Below are 27,825 nucleotides of genomic sequence, written 5' to 3' on the forward strand. Positions count from 1 at the left end.
AAATAGCTGTGCTATAAAAGGTCTATGAGCAAGTCACATGATGAGGGCAGCCCTACCTGTTCAGAGTGATCCCCAGTGGACAGCTAGCAAGAAGACAGGAATCCCCATCTTCATCTTCAAGGAAATGATAGCCAACAACTTGAAAGAGCTTGGAAGTGATTCAATGTTCATCCAGTACATCCAGATGAAAAACATCACTTGTTTCATAACTTGATTTCAGTCTCTGAGACCCTGTGCAGAGGACTCTGTCCAGGCCTCTGACCTACAGAACATGTGTAATAATAAAGGACTGTTGTTTTAAGCCACTAAGTTTGTGCTAATTTGTTGTGTAGCAGTAGAAAGCTAATGAAAGCAAAGGTAAATAATACTATGACGATTTCACGAATAAGGACACTGGTTCAGAAAGATGAACTGATTTGGTTAATTTCATCGTGAAGATTGGTGTGACAGGACTGATAGTGGTACCTTGGATGCCTCCTTTATATGCTAGCATTCTTTCCACAGTCCCATAATGCTCCATACTAATGCGTATTACTGCTAGGTGTTCTTTACCCCTGCCCAACAACAAGATAGATACTTGAAAGCATAATACATTATCTTCCTCCATGCAGCTCAACACCAAGTAAGGCAATGACTTTATTAATCCTCACATCAGTTCTGTAGTATAGTAAAAACACTCATCAAAATCAAAGTAAATGTTAAGATGATAATATTTTTTAAAGAGTCTCAAATCGAATGTTAGTCCTCATCACTTAACAAACAATATTCTGAATAGTCAAGATCAGGAAATGTGATCGGTAATTCCACCCACTTTTTGTATTGTTTCTTCGGTGAATTATTTTTGAAAACCACTACAAAATTCTTTATTTTGAGACAAGGAAAATCTAAGCCTTTGTGCACCATCATCGTTCCCCAAGCCTAGAAAACAAAAGAGAGTGAGAGGAAAAATTAAATGCACATCCAATTAAGAATTCCCTGTGGCCAAAGTAAACATAAGCTCACAGCACTTTACTCACTTGGCCACATATTTTGCAGATAATCTCGCCATTTGTTTGATAGTCTACAAACTTCTTTCGTAGGGCTTTGTTTTCTCTCACAATGTAGAGTTCCCTAAAATGATCAAGGAGTAAAAACATACCTGAGAATTTGCAACGGACAAATATGCAAATTATGGGTACATGCTGTTGGACCTGAAGCTCAGCCACCTGCATGCATGCATATCCCACACCTTATCTCCCTCTCCTTCCTGCCCCCACAGATCATCAGGTAGACACTCCCTTTCCGCATACATCTCTCAAGGGCCATGTTGCTTTTGGTGGCCTCTTTAAGTCTGTAGATTATTTTAACTAGACTTAAGTTGTCCAAAATTTTGAGAACAAATACGACTACACACCAGACGATGCACCTTGGATCCAAATGGCTCTGGGGCTCTCCCTTCTCCCCCCCGTGCCTCAGTGCAATATATTTGAAAAAGTCACATTTGAAATAGGGATAGAATATGGGGGCTAAAGGAGGAGAAGTTCTGAAAAATAATGAACCTCATTTGTACTATTTCGGAAGAACACGCACAGTACAACCTACTTCACTTCTTATACAGAAACTAAAAATTCAGTGTTCCAGGACCTACTTGAATACTGGTGTCATGTTGACATGGTGCATCTTCTCAATTACATGGATGTCTTCCCCAGAGCAGGCTACCACACCGCAGTTTTTGCAGAGGAAATTTATTAACGATGGGTTTTCCTTGTAATACTTTGCGATACTTCTCTTGATTTTCATTTTCTTTTCCATTATACTTTGCATCTGTAATTCCAAAATCTGCATTGAGAAAAAAAAATTCAGTGTTTCTTTTTTTTTTTTTTTCACAGCTTCACTGAAGTAAGTCTCCTGGAATTCAGAGATCTTAAATAGTTACAAAAATGTACACTTGGCCTTAGTATAGAAAGAAAAATAATGAGGCGATAGCCTCCAAAGAATTTTGCATATAATCCTTTCCTGTAATCATGGAAATGTGTTCAGAAAGCAACCTTTTCCATTTTAGACAAGTTCTACTGTGAGAAAGTCCTTAGTAATATTAAAAAAACAAAAACAAAACAACAACAAAATAACACCTCATCCTACCACCTCTCTCCCTTGCCATTAGTTTCAATTCGGTGTCATAAAATAAGTTTAAGCCTTCTTTTACATGGAATCCCTTTGAAGACCTAAACACTATTATGACATTACCAATAGTCTTCTCTTACTTGTGATAAGCCACCCCCCACCACCAATTTCTTTAATCTTTTCTAGACCCTTTGCTATCTTACTCAATCTCTTCTTTACACATTTGTAGCAGAAACACTAGTTTCCCACCCAGAGTCCATTCTTCCTGGGAACAGAACTATAATTTCATTCCAGGTGAAAATATGCTAGCTACATTACAACATTTCAAGCCAGTGGCCAGTGAGACATAAGATGTTGCGTAGAATTTCTAGAAAAGCTCAAGTATCAGATAGTGGCCATTTTGCACTTTCTGTCTTTTCCATCTTCTTCTTTCTTCCACCTAAAATGAGCATGTGACAGTTGAAATTTGAAAAAAAACTCTCTTTGGCCTGGATAACAGAAACCAAATACTAAGAGGGCAGATAAGAGAGAGAAAGGTCTTGGCTTCCTTGACATCATGGAGCTATCATATGGATCTAGATTATCCACATTTTTTTATGAGAGAATAAGACCTTAACTGTGTATTCCAGGCCCTGTGGCTAGTGGCAAAATTTATGTCATAACAGAAACAATGTAGAGACACAAAACTTGAGATAGGCACTGGCCAGGTCTCACACCTACATAACTTCACATTAGGAAAACTTGTTTCTTAAATAATTTACCTCCAAACTAAACCACTCATAGATAGCAAAGTTATATTAAAATGTGCAGGACGCCATTGTTTTCCTGAAGGCTGAGGGGAAGTTTGTAGTAAAAGTAAATTATCAGTGCTGATGAGCAAAGCTGAATGGCCCATCTCTGGCTCTCACCTCTGTTTTGGGCTTTGATTCAAGACAGCCATATTTACTACAGAAAGGAGAACGAAACCTTGTAAGCAGCCCATGGGCCATATAATAGTTTAAACAGACAACTACAAAGACTAGTGTCATGTGTAAATTATAACAATATAAAAAATTGAAGTATTATGTTCCCTAAAAGTTTAATTAGGTTGTTCCTGCAAGATACTATCATTCACTGAGCCGATAAAAGATGATTTGGCATGGGATCATGTACATGGCAGGCAATTAAGAAACACAGGTGCAACAGAAAAGATAAAAATAAATCCAAAGTTAGTGTATGGGTATGTAACCAGGACACCAGCAACTAAAAGATTAGTTTTAAAATAGTAAAGAATAGGGGCGCCTGGGTGGCTCAGTCAGTTGAGAGCCTGACTCTTGATTTTGGCTCAGGTCATGATCCCAGGGTTGTGGGATCCAGTTCCATGTCGGGCTCCACACTGAGCACAGTCTGCTTAAATTCTCTCTCTCCCTCACATATATATACATTAATTAATTAACTGATTAATTAGTTAAAATACTAAAGACCAGTAAGGGATTAGTTCTAAAATAGTGAAAAATAGTAAAGAATGTGAATTAGAGGGGCAACAAATGAAAACAAAGCATCATAAATATATGGGAGGTACAAGCTATAGTCAGTCAAAGTCTAAATAAAATGTAACGAGTTGGAAAAGCTGTTGGGTCATTGCCAGGGAAAATGTTTAAAATCTTCACATTGTTTCTAGAAGTTTGATTCACAGGCTATCAGTTATGTACAGATTCTGTATATGACATGGAAAATAGACCTCACCTTCTGTGTCAAGGCTCACCATTTACTAGTGGCTGTTTGAACATTGTGTTGATACGGATTCTTAACTCAGAAGAAGGGAGTGCTGGGGTCTACCAGCGATGTCTGCTGAGGGAGCTGCACAGAATAGTAGTCAAATGTACCCCCTGCCATCCTTTTCTGAGTTTGTCAGCCTGGAGTAGCTTTAGGAGGGCAGGGCTCTTAGCCAAAGGAAATCTAAAAAGGTAGCCGATTCTGGGGCCCCCAAAGAGACTGTATCTTATTGTAGATATGATCTGAAAAAATTTGCCTCATAAATTCCAGAGATGGCCTAGAGTTTACCCAAAACATCTGGTCTTGAAACATCAATCTTTGAAAATATCCACTTGATTAACTTTCCAGTGACATTATATGGTCACAGATGTTTGATTTGACATTATCAAATGTTTGGTTTGCCTTATATGTAAAGGGGTTTTAAAATATAAGTTTGTGTAGAAACCTGGCCAGGAAACCTTGGAGTTGGTTATAGCAATGCACACCAATTTAAAAGCATCCCTTTCGTGAAACTCTATTTAGGGTAGAGCCAATTCCAATGTTAAGAAACTAACATTCACACCCATATGCAAGGGTGTGAATTTTCTTCTAAATGGATTGTTTGCTATTATAGTAGTTACAGTCTTTAATTCAGTGGTATGGGGGATTTCCTGAAATATTGCAGAAATGCATTCTTCCTTCACGGCATTCCTCTTGAAGCTCAAATGACTCTACATTAGTAAACTGAGATGCAGCTAGATAACATATTATGTATTTTCTTATCATTCAAATCTAACCTCAATGTCTCTATTTCTAAGAGACTTTCCCCAAACATCCAATCTAAAAAGTACTCATCTAATGACTCGTTTCATGTTGTCTTATTCTAATTCTCTAGAATTTATCCTTATGTGATATATTTCTTGGTTCATTTTTGTTTCTTGTTTCTCCTCTTCAACTCTCACTACGTATACTCTAGAATATAAGCTTCACGTGGCAGAGATCGGTCTGTGCTGTTTGCTACCATGCTCTCTCTTTCTAGAACATTGCCTGGCACAGAGTAGGCACTTCATAAATACTTCTACAATGAAAATTTGTGTCTGTACTGATTCAACGAAACCAAAATTACCAGGTTGGCTTGAATGGGTGAACTGCACTAATCTTTCTAAACAAGGGCAGATTAAATTTACATCATCAAAATTTATGGTTGGTTTCATTGGAACGGGGGCCTGACAATTTCTGCTCATGATGGATCTTGATTCTTTTTGTATGTGAATCTGGACTAAGTACAGCTCATCCAACTGGAACTTAAAATTCAAGCACAATTTCTGTCTTGAGACTTAGCCACAAAGCTATCAATGGCAACCACATGCAGCCACTTTAAAGTGAAAAATAAATTCAGAGAGGTCCAAAAACAATACCTTATGAGCATACTCCTCTGGGTTCATATTTTGAACATGGTCTATAGCTTTATACATCATTTTCTCTCGGAAATCATTAACTATCTCACGTTCAATAACTCCTGAACCACTGTGGGCAACCAGGACGTAGGTACTCTCATCAGCTCTGGCTCGACCTCGGGCCTGAGAACATAAAGAAATCAAATAAACGAATGGCTATGCCTTCTGTCCACACTCTCATCTTTGGTTTGGAATGGTATTCATTGCTCAGTGTGCCAGCCTTCAAGTAATTTTGTTATTCTCAGTAAAGTTAGCTGTTACCCATTTTTTGTAAATCAGTTATTTGAAATTCAAAATGTGCTTTAATGCAGAAACAATGTTCTAGAGCGATGATGGTTAGGTCACCACACCAACCCTCAAAACCCTCAACTGCACAAGACCATTCTGTCCACCTTTTTTGTTCCCAGGATCCTCCTCTCAACCCTGGGAACCGGCACCATTGACTTAGACTGGAATGGCATTCCGGCCTGGTAGGAGGGATAGATGGAAAGAAGGGGCATCTCTGACCTTGACAGCAGGACTATTGAAAATGCAGTTTCTGCTCCTGGTATCTATGTTGGATTTTGAGCACATTTCCCCATGAAAACAGGCTCAACATGGTGATAAATTTCTGTAGTCCTCTTTAGAAAGTAATATTTCGGTACATTTTGAGTAACAGACAATGTTGTGGCCTGGCCCAGGAACCTAACTACCAGCTATAATATCTGTATGAAAAATGCATTCAGTGTTACAAGCCACCAACAAATTAACTCTTGAAATTCAATTACTTGCTAATTTGATGGTTGTCTGGTTATCTTAGTCTTCCTGACTTGTCTCCCATGCAGGGATACAATTCAATGTATTTTAAAAAGATTTTAAGTTAATTTTATAGGAAGAGTTTTATATATGCAAATCAAAGGTAACAATTATATTGTTAAAATAGTGTGGGTAAAAGATAAAAGAAAATTAGGACATTTCACTTTTGTTTTGTATGTGTAACTTTGCCTCCCTCAACATTTTATGATGAAAAATTCAAAACATACAGAAAAACTGTAAGAATTGGGAGGAGAATGCAGAAATGGTAGGGATCCTTAAGGTTTGTGCATATTGCTTTGTCAGACATTTTTAAGAACACTGCACTTCAGATTCCTAGTCCAGCTGGGAGCTCGCAGACATCCTAGGAATGAAGAGGCCTCTTGACTCTTACAGATGGGGCGGGGCCAGTGTCATGTTTCTGAAGAGTCTTGGGACACAGAAATAACAACCAAAGAAGAGTTGTTTAAAAATGCAACAGTTGGGGTGCCTGGGTGGCTCAGTCAGTTAAGCGTCCAACTTCAGCTTAGGTTGATCTCAGTCTATGAGTTGGGAGCTCTGAGTCGAGCTCTGTGCTGATAGCTCAGAGCCTGAAGCCTGCTTGGGATCCTGCATCTCCCTCTCTCTCTGCCTCTCTCCTGCCTGTGCTCCGTCTCTCTCTCTCTCTCTCTCTTTCCCTCCTTCCCTCTCTCTCTCTCTCTCTCAAAAAATAAACATTAAAAATAAAATTAAAAATAACAACAAAAATACAACAGTTATCTGATTGTCATACGAATCAAAACAGGAGTATTCAGCTCTTCAAGATTTCTTTTTTTGAATTGAGGTATAATTGACATATAACATTGTATTCGTCTCAGGTGTGCAATATAATGATTTGGTATTTGTATACAATAAGAACCGATTTCTCTTTTAGAAGAATAGATATATTTTTAAAACTGTGCTGTTTTGCTAAAACAATTAAAATAATAACACAAAATAAAAATTTAACATATTAGAGGTATTAAGTGTACCTGGACCATGGCTATTTCATTAGTGACGAGACCATAACGGATAACAATATTACATTCTTTAATATCCAGACCTTCTTCTGCCACTGTGGTAGCGATAAGCAGATTTATTTTTCCAGTGCGGAATTTACTAATGACTTCTTTTTGTTCATTCTGTAGAAACATTTTAATAAATTAAATTTTGTGATGCTAAACACATTATAATCTTCTAATTAGCAGAAGAAATAATAAATTGCAACTGGTCAGTGCAAATCAAAGGATTAGCTCATACACGGATTCACTGCCATCTGTTTTTGGCATTGAACAAAGACATGATGGTAAGACAACATTTGATATCCAATCTGGGATTACCACACAATAATAAAAATATTTCCATCATCCAGTCTGGAAGTGGGAAGACCATCATTTTTGCCAAGGAAATAAATTGATGGGTAACTTGGGAGGGAGGAAAAAGGAGATGCTTTCGGTTGAGGAGAGGATAGAGCGATGAGAAACTAGAGTGGGCTTTGCTCTTTACTATGTTAACTTCAGAATCTTTAGTATTCAGAAAATAAGATGCAGTGACACTTTGAAAGATTGTTGAATTTTGAGTCACAGAGAAAATAATACAGTCTATGCCACATTTGGTCACTTTAAGAGTCACTCAAGCATGAAACCTATAGAATATTTCTGGAAGGATATGTGAAAAACTGAAAATATTGGCTGCCTCCAGCGAGGGAGCCAGAATACTGGAGGGGAGTCGTGTGCCCTGAACCTTATTAATTCTGAAAGATATGAATATGTTATCTGTTCAAAGAGAAGATTAAATAAAAATGAAATAATAAGTTATTAAAACATAATATTAAAACTATAATTAAATGAAAAAACTCTGAATTTTGAGTTTTTGAGTATATTAATTTCTTAGTATAAGAAATAGGGGCGCCTGGGTTAAGCATCCAACTCTTGATTTCAGTTCAGGTCATGATCTCATGGTCTGTGAGTTCAAGCCCCATGTCAGGCTCTTCCTCTCTCTCTCTCTCTCTCTCTCTCTCTCTCTCTCAGACCCTCCCCCCTCTCAAAAATAGATAAATAAACTTAAAAAGAAAAAAGAAAGAAAGAAAACATGCACTCTGGCCCTTGCATAGGAGGGGCAGGTGAACATAAACCCAGCCTCATATGGCCACGGTGGTTTTACTGCCACAATTACTCTTATCAAAGCTGTTGGTCCAGTCTGCCTCTGGTGCATGTTTATGCTGTCTTTTATCCCCAAACATTAAACAAAAATAACATGTCACACCAGCAGTGTGTTTTCCTATCCCCTTCCTTCTCTTCTTAGAGGCAGTGTGTCTTTATTTGACTCCTAAATGCGAAAGCATTGTGCAGAAAAAGCCTCTCTCCAGTCTTCACTGATAATTTCTCCCTCTGGCACTCATGTCCACTGATAAAGGCTTACATGTCTTTGGATTTTAGCAGAAGATGTCTCTGCTATTCAAGAGTACTTTAATAATGAGAATTTCAGACACAGCATCAAACCCTGAAACAGTAGATGCCAACTCCCTCTCCCAAGGAGTAAGGCCAACTCTGTTCACAAGGGGAGGATGTGGGATGTAAGGAAGGTAATTTGGTATGTAGCCCCCAAATCTGAAATGACTTAGGACCAAAAAGTAGCTTGATAACAACATACTTTCCTTTTATACCTCACCACTTTTCAAAGAGGAGCTGAGGCCACATATACCTGAAGTCATAATACGAAAGCTAATATAATAGAAACTTAAAAACAGGAGTAAAAGGATACAGATGTATTACTTGTAAGCATTAACCCAGAGGCTGTGGGACTGAACTTGAGTTTTACCTGTGAGCTTCTGGAAAGGTAAGGCAAAAGGGAAACAAATTAAGAAAACTAGTTCTCATCACAAAGGAGGAAGTAAGCTCCTTACCCAAGGAAAACAGTTCTTTCTTTCTCTGGCATAAATTTTAGAGGGAGCTTTAACTGAGTATATGTAGTGAGTATATTGAGCATTATCATGTAAAATTTCAAGAACTATTTTTTTCAGCAAACAATAAAACAGATAATTTGCTCCATTGGACTGAATGATGATGACCATAACAGAATTCAAGTCTCCTCTTGTCCCTCAAGACTCAAAGTCAATATGACTTCAGAAGAACATTTTACTCTAACAATCCATGCTTGTAATGTCTACAAGTGCCTTTTTTTAAATCTCCCATGGGTTTTTACTGTGCACATGATAAGTAGTATAATGAAATGAAAACAAAACAAAACAAATCTTTAAAAGGAAAAGAAAATCGCTCATAGTCCCAAATCTTTTAACACACGAAATGTCTTAATTTTTCCAAGTTGCCTTACAGATCTCATCCTATGCAAACATATTCTACATTTTTCTAATTATAATGTACATACTTTGGTGGGGATTTGATTTTTCCACTCGATATGATATTGTAACCAGTTTTGCATTTTGTTACTAGGTTTAAATGTCAATCATTTTTGCAAAGGAAACTCAATTTCCAAAGTTGCTCCAAGTATGTGAAAAACGTGACTCCTAACACAATGTTCAGCTTATCAAATACCACAGATTAGACTGCTACTAAACTCACATTTTATCTTAAGAACACGTGTTTCATCCGACAAAATTATTTGTGGGGTGTGAAGAGAAAAAATGAAAAAAGAAAAAGACTACAATAAATTTGGGAAGAGAAATAACAACATGAGGAAAGAAATACAGGAGATGTTTTCACCTGTGTCATGGGCTTGAACTCACTGCTGTGTCCAGCTCCAATCAGATGATGGGCTTTGACGCCAACTTCAGCAAATTTTTTATTTTCAGTAATCCACTGGGAAAGGGCATATGCACTCTGTCGTGTTTTTGTGAAAATTATTCCTCGGGCTGATTCCTCAGTCCTTGTGTATTGTTCCATTATGGTGTTTCTTAATTTGGTCAGCTTCTCATTTTCATGTTTTGGGTTTTCAGCCAGCTTTTTCAACATTCTATTGTTTTCTTTAAAGAATAATTAGTTTGATTATAAAATATGTGAATAATTACACTGGGAGATTTTATGTAATGAGATACTGAGATACGTAGTTGACCTACAGTTAATCTTGTGCTATATCTAACAATGAGGCTAGCTTAATAAATAAATGTATTGCAGTCTTGTTGATAATAAAACCAGGTGGCTGAATGACTGATCGTGATTATACACAATTAATGGCTAATCTGAACCCATCAATTAGAAGGGGCCCCGATATAGGTGGGATTTCTTCTTTCAAAATGAAAGATTATTTTAAGAGGGCCTTTTGGAGGGTGCCTGGCTGGCTTAGTCGGTTAAGCATTGGAATCTTGGTTTCAGCTCAGGTCATGATCTTGAGATTCTCGGGATAGAGCCCCATATCAGGCTCTACACTAGTAGCTCAGAGGTTGCTTGGGATCCCCCCTCTCTCTCTGTATCTCTCTCTTTCTCTCTCTCTCTATAAATAAATAAATAAATAAATAAATAAATACACACTTTTTTTAAAAGAGGGCCTTTTGGGGAGCTTTTGAGAAGTATTGGGCTCATGCCAAAGAGGCGCATGCATGAGCATACACCATAAATGTCACATTGATTCTCACCTATAAATAAATCCATGAGAAATCTATCTGTCTTATCCACTCTCAAAGGCTTCTTGTCATCATCCTCATCTTCGTTACCATCATCGTTACCCTCCTCACCACTCTCATCGCTATCATCTTCTTGAACTGCAAACTTCTTTTCTTTTTCATCATTATAGAAAGCTTCCAGGTGATTATAGGCATCAATCGTTCGAATTGTATCATTAATTTGTAGGGCCTCATTGTACTTCCTCAAATGCTCTGCGCAAACTCTGTCTTTGCGATTTCCTTCTCTTGCAGCTGTGAAAGAACACATTATACATAGTGAAATAATGGTAAAACACACCCCTACAATTGTGCTGTGGACTTGAATATGTCTTTGATACTTGTTTTTGAAATGGGAAGTTAAGGCCCAAAATGCGCCTTGAGCTCTTAAAGCCTTTCAACCCCTGGACTGGCTATCTGAGCTCTGTTACAGCAAGAACACCTACCTGATTCTTGCTGACTCAGAAGAATAGCATGGAAAACATTTCAGTTCAGTTTGCATTTGGAGACAGAAACGTTAATATTTATCTTAATGTGTTAAACATACAATAAGTGAAAGACTCTGGAAATGAAGACAAAAATGGATAGATTGGAGCTTCTTTCCATCAGTAGATAAGAGATTAGAACATGTACATCCGTGTACTACTTCAGAGAAATTCCATCTGATATTCCATTTGCTTTCAGCTTGCTTGAGAATATATGATAGATCATCTGAAATCTTAGCATAAACATGGAAGTGTTAAGTCAAAAACCCAGTTACCTTTTTTTTCCATTTGAATGGTCCATTGTTCATAGGGTTGAGTTCCAAAATCTGACATTGGACTCATTTCACAAAAACTTTGAATCCTGGTCATTATTTCTACAAGTTTATCTTTAAATGGATCCTAAAAATAAATTATACACTTATTCTTACATGTTTATGTTGTTAAAGAAATAACATTACCTTTGTTAACATAATTTCCATGTTATAATAAATTTGGTTCATAATCTTTGTTGAGACAAAGAAACAAGTTAATCTCTGACCACTTCCTCGTACATTTATTTCTTATCCGAAATCCACCCTTAAGCCACACACACACCAACACCATGCACCCCCACTGGAATTCCCATTTTAAAAGTTTTACAAAGATAAAACTAATGAATAATAAGAAATTTGAATGCTAAGAGTAATTTTAAAATATGTAAGTTAAAGCAATACCCCAATTATTTAGAGATTGTGATGTAATTTAAGAAACATTTCCATTTGAAGAACTGGTATGATTTCTAGCAAAATAAAAAGTCAAGAGAGACTTGTGATGAGCACTGGGTGATGCATGGAATTGTTGAGTCACTATATTGTACACTTGAAACTAATATAACACTGTATGTTAACTAACTGGATTATTTTTTATTTTAGAGAGACAGAGAGAAAGAAAGAGAGAGAGAGAGAGAGAGAGAGAGAGAGAGAGAGAGAATCTTAAGCACGAGCTAGCATGGAGCCTGATGTGGGGCTCAATCCCATGACCTTGGGATCAGGACCTGAGCCAAAATCAAAAGTTGGACACTAACCCACTGAGCCATCCAGGTAACCCTCTAAAGAATTTAAGAAAAAGTTAAGAGAGTTTAAAAAACAAAAACAAAAAAACAGAAGCGTGCATACTAAATGATTTCTTTTAAATAAAGTTAAAAATCTGTCAAAACCCATCTTGGTGTTAGAAGTCAGGATAGTAGTTATCCTTGGGGGATGAATGACTGGAAGGAGAAATAAGGGCTTTTTGGGTGTTGAAAATGTTTAGATTTTGACTATACAGATGTGTTCATTTTAAAACAATTCAGCAATCTGTATATTTATGAATTTGTACTTTCCTGTACGTCTGTTATACTTCAATAAAAAGCATACCCAAATTAAGTAAGTTAAAAAGTAAGATTGCGGCTTTTAAAAATTTATCCTAGGGATGTCGTGGGTTTTTTTTTTCAATGATGATGAGTAGAAACATGCATTTAAATTTATCAAGTAAAAGGGAATAAGTAACAAAACTGAAGGAAAATAAAGTATATTCAAATGTTCTAGTTCAGCTGGAATAGATAGTAGTCTTCTTCAGAATTTCCACCAAAATTAATCTATGGAGATTGGTCACTGACACTGGTTTACCGCCTACGACATTTCAAACACAATATTGTCTATTATACATATTTCATGTCATTTAATCCTAACATCCTATGACATAGATTTTCAATGACTACACTTATTATCAAGTACATAGAGCTAAAATTTATCATGCTTTTTATATTTTACAAATGAAAGTATTGACATAACATACTGATCATAATATCCAAAACAACTCAGTTGGTTTTTATAATCAGCAAAAATACTCATTTCAAAGGAACCATTACAGTAAATATTTTACTTCTTTACTACTGTGTGTACCGTGTGTTCTCTTAAGAAAGTAAATGTGCAAATTAGGAATGATTCCCATTATCATTACCAGCTGCAATTTGGTAGCAACAAAATTGTTCTGTGAAATGTCAGAAAACTAGTCCTGGAATTCACCAAGAAAGTTAAATGAATAAAATGAACTATAGTAATCTCTCTAGTTTACTTGTATATAACCCTCTCTACTCTCATCCCCATGGCGTCTCTTCATATAAACTGGTAAACTAAAAGGGTGGACAAGAGAATTCACAGCAGTGCTTTCTCATCTAATAATACAAAAGAATAAAACTAAGTTATTTTGCTAAAAATTTAAGATAATATTCTTCGGTTTGTATAAAATAACCTTTGCATGTTTCAGTTAAGTATGGCATTATTAATCTAATAAATATAAAACTTTAAGCACATACTTCTCTGGTGTCATCTGCGATTGCAAACTTTTTGCATGGCTCTTTTATTTGGCTTTTGAGTTGATTTATATTTTCTTTCACAGTTTTAATGGTACATGCATCAAGATTGGCACATATCTGGAAAAGAGATTTTTTTCAATATTCAAATATTTAGTTTTCCTTTTCAATCGATTCAATGTAGAACTATTTTTTCATATAATAAATAAGTACCATGACTTGCTAAATATAGCATTTTAGTATTGCTTTACTGTGGATCTGATTAACCAGTACATTTATCTCAACAGACTAAAAAGAAACTTCTAAATCAGTTGGTGGATAATTCCAAAAAAGAAGTGTATTTATTCTCCTTTCTTAAACTCCATTTGCCAGCTGGAAAAACTGATATGGAAACAGTATAGTAAATAAAAGAGATCAGCAGAGAATGGTTATAAGATAACCATATTATATGAGACATTTTAAAGGCCATCTTGACATCCCTGGATCAGATTACCACCCTCTTCTACCCATAAAAAGAACAATGTAAAGCTAGGAGCAGCTGAAGACTAGATGTGCCTGAATCTAGACTGATGTTAGTCCTTAATCCCATAATAAATTGTATTTTGGAACCAATAATTGTGCCTCTGTCTGTTGTACGTGATTTTACTGAGTCCAACTTAAAGTAAGGGACTTAAAATATAAATGCAATTGCTTTAGTACCAACATACTCCTTGCGTTTCTCTGAATTCATTTAACATTTGAAATCAACAATAGTACTTTATATGGTGTTACCATTTGGGGTCAGCTGACAAGTAGTACAACTTCGAACAGAGATTTTTGTATCCCCCTTTTCCCATTTAATTTGGATTACTCAGAATCTGAGAACCACATAGAACAACAAAGGCACAGAAGAAAATATGCAATTTTTAAACTCATGGAGTATTGTGAAAATTAGAAACTTTCATCACTTATGCATATTTCTAAATGTTTATTTATCTTTTTCAGAGAGAGAGAGAGTGCACGTGTGTGCACAGAAGGAGGACAGAGAGAATCTGTCAGCACACAGCCTGATGTGGGGCTTGATCTTACCAGTCTCACCGACGGGGAGATCATGACCTGAGCCAAAATCAAGAGTCAGATACTTAACCAACTGAGCCACCCAGGCGCCCCTTTTATTTTATTTTTTGTTTTAAAATGTTTATTTATTTATTTTTTGAGAGAGATAGATTGCTTATTTGTATATCAAATGGATCGTTAAGTTTAACAATAAGAGTGGATATTTAAAATTAGGTATTTCATTTGCCCCAATTTTTCATTTATTATATCTGCACTCCATAATTTTTGTGACATGTTTATATGTCATAGTAATCAATTAAGGCATATTACCGTTTTGTAGAAGGTTGAATATATTTATTTTAACTAAAACACACTGATTTAACTTAATCAATGATCATGAAATACCTTCTGTTATGTATTCCATGGCATTTGGACCTAATCTTACTCAAAAAGCCCAAGAAGCACTGGCATTTGCTTTAGGTTTTTGTTGTTGTTGCTGTTATTGTTGTTGTTGTTGTTATACATAACATATACATATACATATACATATACATAATGTCATATACATAGTGGCTTACTTTTAAAATATGTTCTTTGGCTTCAGCTTGCCTTTTGGCTCCTCCAACACCTGGTGAAGCTGTCAGTCCTAGGATCTGAGGTAGGGGAATCACTGGTTTGCATTCTTTCTTGAGTTTATTGTTTTTCAACTTCTGTTTCAAGTAACGCCTCATGATGTTATTATAGACTGCTTCTTTGTTGGTGTGATGGCATTCATCAATAACGATGAGGGAAAAGTCTTAAAAGAAAATCCAAGTGGTTCATTTGTCCATACCAGCGAGGTACAGTGAAGAAAAGTACCTTTAAAGTTAGTAAACTGAGGTGCCATGGTGATGTCTTTTCTCGAGCAGAATTCTGGCACAGACCTCTTTTTAAGAGGGCAATGTGACTATGCCAGTAACCTGTACATCCAGAGGTCCGTGTATATTAATCATGAAACTATTCCTGTTAGATATTGCCCCTATTTAATAGATTCGTTTCAGAAAGTTTACAAAGGCACAAAGTGTTATGGGATAGAATTCCATCTCTGCCTATATTCTCCCAAATTAATCAGGATTACACTTAAATTAATCAGGATTACACTTTTGTTCTTTAATAACACATTTAATTTTAAGTGGCTGAAGGCTTTTTTTTTTATGTCAAATGAGAACCATACCATTTAAACAGAGATAATTTTGCCTTGTTTTAACATTGAATTTAATTATTATCATTATTATGATGAATATACTTCTTTCCCTTTCTCTCACTTTTTCTTCCCATTCCCCCAGAATAGAAAGGACTGTATTTTATTCTACGGAAACATGGCAGATCTAACAGTATCCATTAGCATATGAAAATAACTTGGTACATAGAAATAAAAAGTAAATAGAAAGTCCAGCGAGTGCTTGATTTAATAATGTATCCTTATGTATATAAAGGGAGCTAATTAAAAATATACCAAAATCTTTGTACGTTTCCCCAAGAAAGGAGAAGAGTTTAATGAAAACTTAAGCAATGAAAGACAATCTAAATCAGAGATACTCTTTTAAATCAGCATTTTGAAGATTATTTAACAAATACAGCCTCTGTTACTATCATTGATATTACTACTACTAATTCTTCTTTTACCAAAATGCAAACACTTCAACCAACCTGACAACTGGACACCATCATCTTCTCCTATTTCTGAGTTTAAAAGGGAGTTTTCAAGGATCTGGGCTGTACTGATGATAACATCATAGGTTTTGACAACTTCTGGAAATGATATTTTCAATTGGGTATCACCACTTAATCCAATAGTATGATACCATTTCTTCAAAAATGGTTCAAACTCTTTGCGGAAGAGCTGTTCAACTAGTGGTACCTTTAAAAATGCCAAAATTAAAAAAAAAAGAGAGAGAGAGAGCATGGTCAAAGCAAAAGGAGTATTGATCAAAGGCCTACTATGTGTCAAGCATTATCAGAGGTGTTTACATTATCAGTTACTTAAGCATAATGACCTATCCAATTTGTCAGTAAGCATTTACTGAACGCCTATTAGGTGTAGACATTGTATCTGAGACACAAAATGTTTAAGATATGGCTGACAACTTCAAGGAACAGTCTAGCTAAGCACATAGACTAAGACTAAACAACAAAAAAGCACAACTTATTAAAACACAATATAATAATTCTCTCATAGAAATACATACAAAGTGACAGCAAAGAGGCAGAAGCAAATGACTGGTTTTAGCTCAAAAGAAAGGTTTAGAAGGAATTCTCATCAAGTAGGCCACGGGTCAATGACGAGATAAATGAAAACCAAGGCTGGATAAGAAATACATTTTGAATTCATAGATCAGGGCCAGGCTATAAAGGGTTGTGAATACCACACAGAATATTTTAAATTTACTATAGTTCATAGGACCTTATGAGTTGTGTTTAGTGTTGATTTATTCCTGCTGTTTGTTTTGGGATGGGGCCAGAGGCAATATGCCTAAAAAACTGAAGACAGCAGAGAACCAAAACTGAGGAGGTAAGACATTGCTTAGGAGAGCAGATGTGCGGTGAAGGGGCAGACCACTAAAATGGCTTTGGTGGCTGAGAAAGAACAAATGAGAAAACAGGCTTGGCAAAATAAGTGGAAATCTTTCAGACTTGACTGACATTGTTGAGTGGGAGTATGCTGGCATTGAGGTTACTCAGTGTAATTGGCAATTCACAGTATCGTTGCATTCACTAGCTGGTCAACATGTCACTCTTTTGAAGACCCTGACCTGAAAGACCATCTGGAGATCGGAATATGGAACCCAGTGATAGATACCATAGAGAACATGAATGCCGACATCCAGGATAAATAAGGCACCCGGACCCGCACCCCCCAACCCCCAGCCAGCAAAGATTCATCCTTGCAGGCAAGGAGCTGGAAGATGGCCACATTCTTTCTGACTACAACATACAGAAAGTGTCAACCTTGTATCTGGTCCTCTGTCTAAGGGGTGGCTATTAATTCTTCAGTCTTGCATTCATACTGCCCAATGATGGCATCACTCTGCATTATAGCCATCTGCCCCAATTTAAGTTTAGAAATTACCAGTTTCAGTAACAGCCGAACCTGGTGAAAGTTTTAATAAAAGATTTATTGCATGGTAGTTAAAAAAAAAAGAATCCTTTCAGCTGGCTCTCCATATGTCATAGCATCTGCTGAAGGTGGCTGAGTTGATACCTGAATGTTACGCACTGCCCATCATTCAGAATACCTCCTAGATCAAGGGAAAGGAATAACCAGGCCATCTTGAAGGTTATATGCTAGGAGAATTTATACCACGGAAGCCTAGGGATGTACAGTGTGGCAAATAGGGAATTGGCAGGAAGAGTTTCAAGGGCAAGCATCAAAGAATAAGCGTTATATTCCTCATAATGTGATTACCAGATAATGTAATCAATGGTTATCTTTCTATTGGTCTGCAGAACATGTGTTATTCATCTTTTTTACTTGAGGTGAGTCCTACTTATGTGTAAAATGAGGGCTGGCTGATACCCCTGGCTGAGAACAGTGTACAAAGAACACTGTCTTGTATCATTATTTAGTAGAAATGATGAACTTGTCCAAGAGTCAATGTGGAGGGGGAAGGGGTTAAAATGGAATCTATGAATTTTAAGGAAACAGTGTGGACCTAAAATCAAAAACCAAGTTTGGTTACTGGAAGAAAATAACACAAGGTGAAAAGACTAAGAAGAGAAACTTTCCATTAGTATTTGTTTTTGTTTTTGTCAAGGTAAAAGTCTCTGGTCTACCTGCCACAAAATCACTTGAGAGATTTGGAAAATGAAGACTCCTGGGCCCCACCAAAGAACTACTGAATCTAGGCACCATCTCTGGGGACAAAACATTAAAACCTGCGCTTATATGAAGCCTCTCATGTGACAGTAAGGCTTTAAAATTTGAGAACCGCAGCTCTTCTCTCACTTACACAAACTCATTTCTGATACATTTTTCTAGAACTATCCTTTTCATTCTACTTATATGAGACAGGGGAAATGATCTGAGGAAGTAAGAGAGATTCTGAAGAAGAGAATGGAAATTAAGCTTAATGGAAGGAGATAGTAAGATCCAGAGGAAAGAAAGTCAGCTCTGAAAATGACTCCAGCCATCTGCTTATTATGTGACCTGGGACAAGTTACTGAATCATCTGAATCATCTCAATTTCCACATCAGTAAAATGAGGATAATGTTAGCCCTACGGTAGAGTTGTTGTGAAAATTAAATGAAATAGAGGCTGTCATTTTCTGGGTACTCATAACTCATAAAAATTTCCTGATATTTTGCTAATCCTTTTATTCTAGCTGTAGAGTGAAAAAAGAAGGCCAGTTGGCTTCAGAAGGTAAGGATTCAAGTTTCAGCTCTGCTACTTATTGGCAGGATGATCCCTGATGGACCAATTAAAGCCTCAGAGCCTCAGTTTTCTGATGGGTAAAATGAGGATAATTATGGCTACCTCATAGAGTACCTGTGTGGATTTAATGAGGTATGATAAAAATAATTAATATTGTATCACCAAGTGCAATACAATATTAATTATTATATTGTTAGTACACATCTCTAATTTCTTAGATTGTAGATTCCTGAGGACAGGATACGCCTTTGATTTGTCTTTAAACACCCTCATGCTGCTGAGTGATTTAAGAATCTCTGTACCATGGGGTGACAAAGCGACCTGGGGTTCTGCCCGTAAAGGATGAGTCAAGAACTTTCAAAGAAGAAGCATCTTCTGGTCTACAGAACAAAAATAAGTTTTCATAGGAGGGAGCAGGTGTTGGAAATCCTGATACTCACTCTGGGTGGCATTGACTTCCTACTGAAGGACACAGAGAAAGCCAGATGCAAGTCTGACATGGCTAATTGGGAGGTGTGTGGTCCTCTTGGAGCCTTTTCCTGAGATGTGACAGAGTGCCTGCCAAGACTAATCAAACCCAACTGCTACCCACTTCTGCTGAATCATATGGGGCTGTATTATAGCATCTGAAGGAACCTGGGATTTATCTCTCGTGATGTTGAAGCCCTAGATAGGAAATAGAAAGTCTGGGAACACAGGTGGTGTTTTCATTTCTCCCTGCATTTGAAGGCGATAACTTTGGAAAGCATGGAGGCAGGGAGATGAAAGTAAACGGTGTTAGAGGGGACAGGATTTCTCTTTTCCAGATCAAGGGTGATAATACCATCTATTTGGTCAAATACAGAACTAAGTTTATGTGACATACGGAACTAGCAATTTCCTGACTCAATCAAAAAGAACTGAAGCTCATGTGCCTTTAAAATGGAAAGAAACAGGGTAATAAAGTAAACAATTATGACATATATGGAAGAACCAGTGGAGGGATTTCTAGTAATTCTTAGGGAAAAACAATAGCGAAGCAGATGATGAATTAGACTTATGTCCTTAAATGTCTACACAACAGGGCAGTGAATATGAAAAATTAATGAGGATAATTTAACATTCAAACATGGCTGTAAATGTGGATTCGTAAGAATCACCTAGTTGCATGAGATGAATGGTTTGTGATGAGCATACAGCACTGAGAGGGAGTCATTAGTCCTTATAAGAAGGAGATACATTAGGTGCATACAAAACCCTGAGACCTGCAATGATCAGTCAACATGCAGAAGATGAAGAAACGAATGTTAAGTATTTACATTTAGGCTCAAAAAATTAACTGCACAAAAATAACTTAAAAGGCTTCTAGTCTAACAGATTTTCGGACAAAAAGAAACTTGAGGCTTTTAGTTTATGGCAAACTCCAGATGAGTCTGTGGGTGCCGGCACCGTGATAAAGGCAAACCTGCTCATGGCTTCGTGTCACATGGGCTTACTATCTACACTGATAAGACCGTATCTGTAGTATTTTGCCCAACTCTGGACACTGTATTTTAAGAAGCCTCAAAAAGGATGGGCACTCAGGATGATGAAAAATCTGGAAACCATGTTATATGAAAAAGAGTTAAAGGGACTAGGAATATTTATCCCAGGGAATCAAAAGAAAAATGACACAGGAACCACATTTCTGCCTTCTCTATGTGAAGGGCAGTCACAAGGCAGGAGAATTAATACTTATTGTGTATAATCACAGAGGAAAAGAACTCCCACCAATGAGTGTGGATTCCAGAGAAACAGATTTTGCTAGGGCTTTCCTTCTGAGTCAGTTATTCAAAGAATGGATCAAGCTATCTTATTAAAATGGGGACTTTCTGGATATTCCAGCTTACTCAGCAGAGGTGAGAGAACCACCCTGCAATGGATAAGCACTAGATCTTGAAGTTCTCTTTCAGCTCTAATAGTTTATGACCCTGCGGCCTGATAAGAAAAGGGAATCAAAAATATACCCTAGGTGTTGAGGCTTCATGCTTTGGAGGAGGTGGTGTAACTAACAAAGAGATAGATATAGAGGGAAGGAGAGCCTGTAGGGAGGGTGATGGTGAGGCTGAGGTTGAGGAAATTAAACTGTAGAATATTCAAATGGTATCAAGAACTCCAGCTGAAGTATCTTCAAATCCAGTTAACTCTGTTTTTTTTCTCCAAACCTGGCATTAAGACCCTGTTCAACTAGTTAAGAAGTTCCATTTACCAAGTTTTGGAGGTGAGGAAGAGGGAGGGGAAGAAAAACTAATATTCACTGAATCATTCCTAGGCTTTAGACAGATCATCTAATTTAAATTTCAGAGCAGCTGTATAGGGTACTATTATTTTGTTCACTTTACAGATGAGGAAACTAAAGTGAGAGAAGTTAGGAATTTGTCCAAGGTTAAACTACTGGTAGGTAGAAGTAGTAGTCAAAGCTAGATTCCTTTTATTCCAAAAGATAATGTCCTTAATAAAGACACTATGTGAAAAGCTATGGGCAAGTAAATTCTGGTGTATCACTATTGTCACAAAAGAAATAAAAGTATTCTAATAATAGTCATTTAAGCATAAAGATCTTTTGACTTAGTAGATGTATATAGAATGCATTTGGAACCACATGATAGAAATTACTCAGATCATAGATTCTGAGTATGTTACTTCAGTACTGAAAAGCAGGTTGCAACTAAAACTTTAAGCATAACAGAAATCCAAAAACACAAGAAAGCTGTATAGTCTGTTGCTATATTTTTGGTAAGGGTCATGCTGAAAACCGAGTTATTGTAAGTAATAGAGAAAAGACTATTTTGGCCATGGAAATGTATACTCAATTTTACTCCATAAAAGTAAAAATTAATCCACTCAATATGCAAATTAATAAATTAATAAACTCATTTATCTGAATAAAGCTCAAAAAACTAGATTTTGTTTTATCGTAAAGGGGAATTATACCTGTTTACGAAGATTGGTCTTTAAATATCCCAGGACATAAATTACTAGAGGGAAACCTCAGTTACATTTCAAGTAGCATCTTTGTATAATTATTGAAAGTTAGTCATCTATTTTCCTTTTTAACTTGATTTAGATCAGCCAAATATTCACTTAATTTTCTCTTTATCTTCACATAAATTATACATATTCTGGATAAGGAGGATTTACCACCTTTAACTAAGGGCCAACAGTTAAGGAGACTTCAAAAGACAATGTTTGATCCTAGATTCCAGTAATATTTTGAGGTCATTCATGTCCACATACAGTGATAACTTAAATTAGTGCCAGTTAACCTTAAAGAATATCTGAGTAAATGTATTCTTAATACCTAAATAACAGCTATTTGATCTTTGCTCTGGTCTTATGAAGCAAAATCATTTTAAAAGCTAATAACTTAGATATCATTTAACTGTAAAAGCAAAGATATAAATTAAATAAAAGATTACTCTTAATTACACTAAATCCGTGCGATCCATTGTTATAGTGTCATTTTACAAATGCGTCAGAATAATAAAGTGAAAATAAACACAGTTGTATTATGTGCGATTTGAATACCTTATTGACAAGGACTATAACTTTTCCAGGTTCAGATGCTTTTTTCTTCTTGTCCAAGTGATCCTTGGCAATGTAAACAGCCACTCTGGTTTTCCCACTCCCTGTAGGGAGGCATATAATGATATTTTTCCCCTCCAAGGCTGGTTGGGCAACTTCCATTTGGTAGGGCCTGAGATGCAGTTCTGGCTCAGGGGATGCTCTTTCTGCCACATTTTCTTCCTCTGAAGGAAATTAAAAGGTAGAAAAGTAAGGGAATGGGCAATAAAACAACTAACGCTAGGAAGTCTAAAACCGAACATAGGCTTCTTGTGGTTTAAATTCCCTTTCATGTGTGGTCCAACGCAATCCATTTTTCTATTTTTCCATACCAAATGGGTGTCAGCTCTCTTGGCATTTGCAGGATACAACCAGGCACTCCACCATGGAAGTCGCCTGGGGGTGGAGGTTCCTGGGGAGGGAATGAACAGGATGGTGGGCAGGGAGGGGAGGGAACAGGGGAGAGTCTTTTCACAGAGTGAGCAAAGCCAGGGGAAATTGCAGAAAGGGCTGTAGTACAGGATTGGCAGTAACAGTTCTTAATGCGTCAGACTTTCCAATTTTTGGTTGAGCCCTTATGCCCTACTTGTTTCTTTTTAGACTTTATACCTATGAATCAAGAGGAATTGGGAAAGCAGGAGTCATTAGTTCTCTTTGTTCTGTATCTGCCCCTCCCCAGCCCTTACCTTTAATTGCAAAGAAGATATTATAGCTAATGCTACTTTCCTTCATTTGAAAAACTTTATCTGACAACCAAATATCCCAAGGCTTGTTTGTCTGTCTGTCTGCCTGTCTATCTATCATCTGTCTATTCCCAAACTCTAAAATGGCAAAAAAAAAAAACAAAAACAAAAACAAAAAAAACCCCTATTTTTGCCATGTGAGGTAGCTAGATTAAACAAGGGTGAAGGGGAAAAACTTCCCATGCAAGCCTTTAGTTGATAGGTTGTCTTTAAAAGATGAAAAATAATTTTGTTGGTTTGAACTGAATTGTGATAAATTTAGTTTTGAATTTTGGTCTTTATCACTTCCTTGTATGTATTCTCCACATCTTTGTATTTTCCTGAAACTCACCATGCAATATATAAAAAATATTTCCAGTTAATATAGATTTCTGAATTTAAAATTCTGATAAAGTACTAATATACATTAATTCTTTGAACATTAGAATAAAATCATTATAACATATCTTGGTTTAAACACGTTTTGTTTAAAAGTGACCAGATTCGGGGAGGGAAAAAAAAAAAAAGAAAAAAGAAAAGAAATAAATAAAAGTGACCAGATTTATCTATATTAGCCAGGGGAAAAAGATCTAAAAATGTATAACCTATCATGTGGAATGCAGTAAAATAAATATTATATCAATTTAAAAGCCTGTCTTATGCTTTATATAGTCATAAGGAAAAAATGAAATGACAGCACTTAGTACTTCATTACACATGAAGTGTTCTTTCTCTTATCAATGATTGCAAAAAAACTAAACCAACATAATCCCATTAACTTCACAAAAATTGCTGATGGTTCCATTTCAGCAACTGGATGATTCTATTTAAATGGGTTTTAACTTGTTGTGATAGTCCTATCTGCATAGGTAGGAAAATTCACACCAAATACCACTTAGTAAGAGTCATCTACTAACCTGGCAGGAAATTTGTCTTCTGTATGGATGAGTAAACAAAGATGCAATACATTTAAGTTATCATTGGATCATCTGCCGATTCATTTAATATGATTTTCAGGAGAAACTCATTTAAGATCACCAGCATTTAAAAATATGCATTTACAAGTTTGCTCTCAATGCTTGTTTTGAACTCTACAGCAATCATAATGATTCATCTTCTATTACATTTATGTAAGGTTCAGATTTATTTAAGAATATCATTACTTCTCTGCTAAGTGGCTTTTATAGATTATCAAAATCCTACCATTCTACCTACATTACCAGCATTGATTACCTAACTTCCAAAAGAGCAAGAATATTTGCAAAGGAAGATGTATTTTAAATTGCGTTTAACACCAAGATCCAGTTATTTACTTTTGCTAAATTGATATTTAATTTAGGAAATTCATTAAAAGATATTAACAGATTCCCTTTGTTTAATTTCACTCCAGGTATATTTTTGCATGGACTTTTACAAATAATAAAATTCTGGTTCCCTCGTAGTAGTTAAATGTACTTCTTTAATCATTTCCCCTTTTTATTTTTCACTCTTCCTACTATATCCTTGGGTGATACAAATTAAAAAGAGAAATTAGAGCAATTTTCTGTCTTTTTCCCAAGTAATCGAAAACTAAGTCAAATGAGCACAACATCAATACCACTTATGCATACTAGCTATTTATTATACTGAAAAGTGTAAGATGAGTTAGGAAGCTAAAAGGACTATCATGTTCAAGATTTGATTCTAGAGCCAAAGTTGTGATGTTTCCCTGCTACTTACCTCATCATGCACCACTAATTCATTGTGCAGTAATTATTCACTAGGTGGCTCTTATGTGCCATGCAGCCCCAGGAATGGAGTCCTTGTCTTCAAGGACTTCAGGGTCTAAAGCACTGTATGCTGCAGCCACTAACAATGTCTGGCTATTAGACAGATAGCTCTATTAGCTTCCATACTTTTGAGTCAACTCTAGGAAACTTGATGGGTAGCCCCAAGTTTAAAAGAGAAACACAGAGTGAATATGGAAAAAATCAGAGTTGGATTCATTGTGAGAACAGCATCCAAAGAAGAGCTGGGTGAGTGCTAAATATTCAGCCTGATTCTTGCCTTATCACATCCTCTGACATAGGGATGGAAGAATTTATCCACATAAGCAATGAAAAGAGAATTTTCTCTTCTCTGTCACCAGAAGGAGAGAACTGGGCGGGTGTCAAGGAGCCAGGAGCCAATTTCCTTTATAAAAGAAATGTTTGGGTTTTTGTTTGTTTGTTTTTTTGTTTCTTTTTGGCTTGCTTTGAAAAGCAAAATCAATTAAATGCAATAATGAATGTGGTATTTAAAATATGCACAAGCTTTGAATAACACTGTGCCCTTCCTCTACAACAAATATTGATTGAAGACCTTGAAATTATACTATGCCATATAAATGGTCAAAAAATAAAACCAAATAGGACTTAAATAATAACATTTTATTGGAACTACACCATGTGGCACATTTCATTCTCACATTGATTTTGACAGCTGAGTTATTCTTGGAGAGAAAAGGTCTGTCACTGCATGTGTTTGAAATCGACAAAGTATTCCTTTACCTATAGTATGTAACCACGGAAAAATACGCCATTCCAGCTGGACAAATATTAATAGGTATTACCTCGAAATAGTAAGGAAATACTTTCTACATATCAGGCCAATGCGTATTGCCAAAAACATTGCCACTTTGTGAGATGCAGTGTATCTCTCTAAAAATGAGAAACAGAAAAACAAAAAAGCCTTCCCTAGCATAATTAGAATATTTAAACTTTAGGAGCCTTACTAATCGTGTTTTCCTGTGATGAAATACTTCCACAAAGGAACACAATGTTATGGTATTGGGTCACATCCATGAGCCTTATGTCCCATTATGTAACTGTTGAAGGTGGACAAAGGACATATGAAATAGAGTTCCTTTGCTGTCAGCCTGAAAGGTTAAGATATAATCGCAAACACTGTGATGCTTTTTAGAAATTAAATGCATGTTTACCAATTTGCAATTTATCTAAACCTTTTTTGAACTGATTTCTAATTCGCTCTACACGATGCACCTGAGGGAAAGAAATCTCATAATTTTATAAATTCAGAATTTTACTACCCACTATGCGAAGTAATTCTTCATTTCTAAGCACTGACCCCATCTAGAACTTCAATGGGTGCCCTTTGAAAATGAGTTTGTCTTCAAATGTATTTGCCTTCGAAAATGTATTTGCTTTTTAAAAGTAGGTTGCGTTCAGATTTATCACGTCTTTCATGCCACATTGAGGACTGAAAATCAGTAAATAGTTACATTTGCTAACAGCTCTAAATAGACAAAATGGCCAACACATAGGGGATGCCCATTAAATATTTATTGAATGAATGAATATTGTTGAAAAGCCCTTACTTAGACAAACAAAAATTAGGATGAGGTCCAGAAGCTTAAAACAACCATAAAGATGTTAAATATTAGCTAGAGCACAGTTTGAGTTCTAACAGCAATAACATTTAATAGAAATGTTAATTATTAAATCTAACAGTTGTTTGCATAGCAAGTATAGAAAATTCAAATACAATCCACAGAACTAAGCATAGGGCAATAACTTAATAAACACTGCCTGCAGTGAACAGAAAATGAATTAACCCTTTAAAAGCTTGGAAAGCTTTTAGAGCAGATGACCATTTTCATGTAAATGATTTTGTCCCTTCAGGACTATTCTAGCTAAATTTCTATAATTCTTCAGACAATGCAGGGTAATCTGAAATACACAACATTTTCCAAGTGTTTTCTACAACTCAGTCACAAAACAAATGAATACAAAAGTAATTTGTGTTTCTGAATTTGCCAATTTCCTACCGATTCTTAGCTGGCCACATTGCAAAGCATTTTTTGTTTGTTTATAATTTGTTAATTTAATTGTGAGATACTTCAAACACCAGACGAATATAGAGAGGTGTATAACAAATCTCTGAGGATCTATCACCTATTCTTAGAAAATGTTAACATTTTAGTTCAGTAGTAATCATTGGAATTGCACATTCAATCAACAGAAAGAAGCGATATGAATTTGACCAGACTGACAACATTTAGGCAATCTGATAACAGGAGGTATTGCTAAAGTGTGGCATTGAGAAGAGGCGCTCTCGTTTATTGCTGGTGTGCTACCAGCTAATAGAGGGAGCAATTAGGGAAACACCTAATAAAGTTCTCATTTAGTGACAAAAGTGTTTTTGCAAACTCTACTCCTATGCAAGAGATATTTAGGGAAACTGAAACTCTCTTAACTACACGTGTCATTTTTAGTTTTTCATTTTAAAAGGACTCTTGTTATCTGCAGCTAATCTACAGTCACCATCATCTTATTGACAGTATTAATTGATTTATTTTAAAAGTATTTTAATTAAAAAAAATAAGGTTTGGAACACATGTACCAAACTGAATACATCATTTAAATGCAGTCAAATTAACTGAAACAGACAGCATAAATAAAATAGATGACATAATTCTATGGAAGGTGGCATATGCATAATCTTATCGACACCAAAAAGATAAGTACTGGATCAAAAATTAGAGAGCTTGATTCTAAGAC

General features: G+C 36.1%; 1 protein-coding gene across 2 annotated transcripts in view; it reads right to left on the reverse strand.

The window, feature by feature from the left end:
- Positions 1-309: 309 nt before the first annotated feature.
- The window catches only part of IFIH1 (interferon induced with helicase C domain 1), a 55,049-nt gene continuing 27,533 nt past the window's right edge, over positions 310-27,825 (reverse strand). Inside the window, exons 5-16 of one of the 2 annotated variants that reach the window (XM_042948963.1) lie at positions 22,530-22,750; positions 16,261-16,471; positions 15,150-15,367; positions 13,540-13,656; positions 11,480-11,603; positions 10,696-10,974; positions 9,827-10,086; positions 7,097-7,246; positions 5,256-5,417; positions 1,628-1,818; positions 1,017-1,110; positions 310-918 (exon numbers count right to left, since the gene is read on the reverse strand). In XM_042948963.1, the coding sequence (XP_042804897.1) occupies positions 739-918; positions 1,017-1,110; positions 1,628-1,818; positions 5,256-5,417; positions 7,097-7,246; positions 9,827-10,086; positions 10,696-10,974; positions 11,480-11,603; positions 13,540-13,656; positions 15,150-15,367; positions 16,261-16,471; positions 22,530-22,750 (2,207 nt within the window). In that variant the 3' untranslated portion in view covers positions 310-738. The remainder of the gene's footprint in view (positions 919-1,016; positions 1,111-1,627; positions 1,819-5,255; positions 5,418-7,096; positions 7,247-9,826; positions 10,087-10,695; positions 10,975-11,479; positions 11,604-13,539; positions 13,657-15,149; positions 15,368-16,260; positions 16,472-22,529; positions 22,751-27,825) is intronic. The other variant, XM_042948965.1, reaches the window with a different exon arrangement.

Source organism: Panthera leo, chromosome C1, assembly GCF_018350215.1.
Source record: "Panthera leo isolate Ple1 chromosome C1, P.leo_Ple1_pat1.1, whole genome shotgun sequence".
In the NCBI taxonomy this organism is placed as follows: domain Eukaryota; kingdom Metazoa; phylum Chordata; class Mammalia; order Carnivora; family Felidae; genus Panthera; species Panthera leo.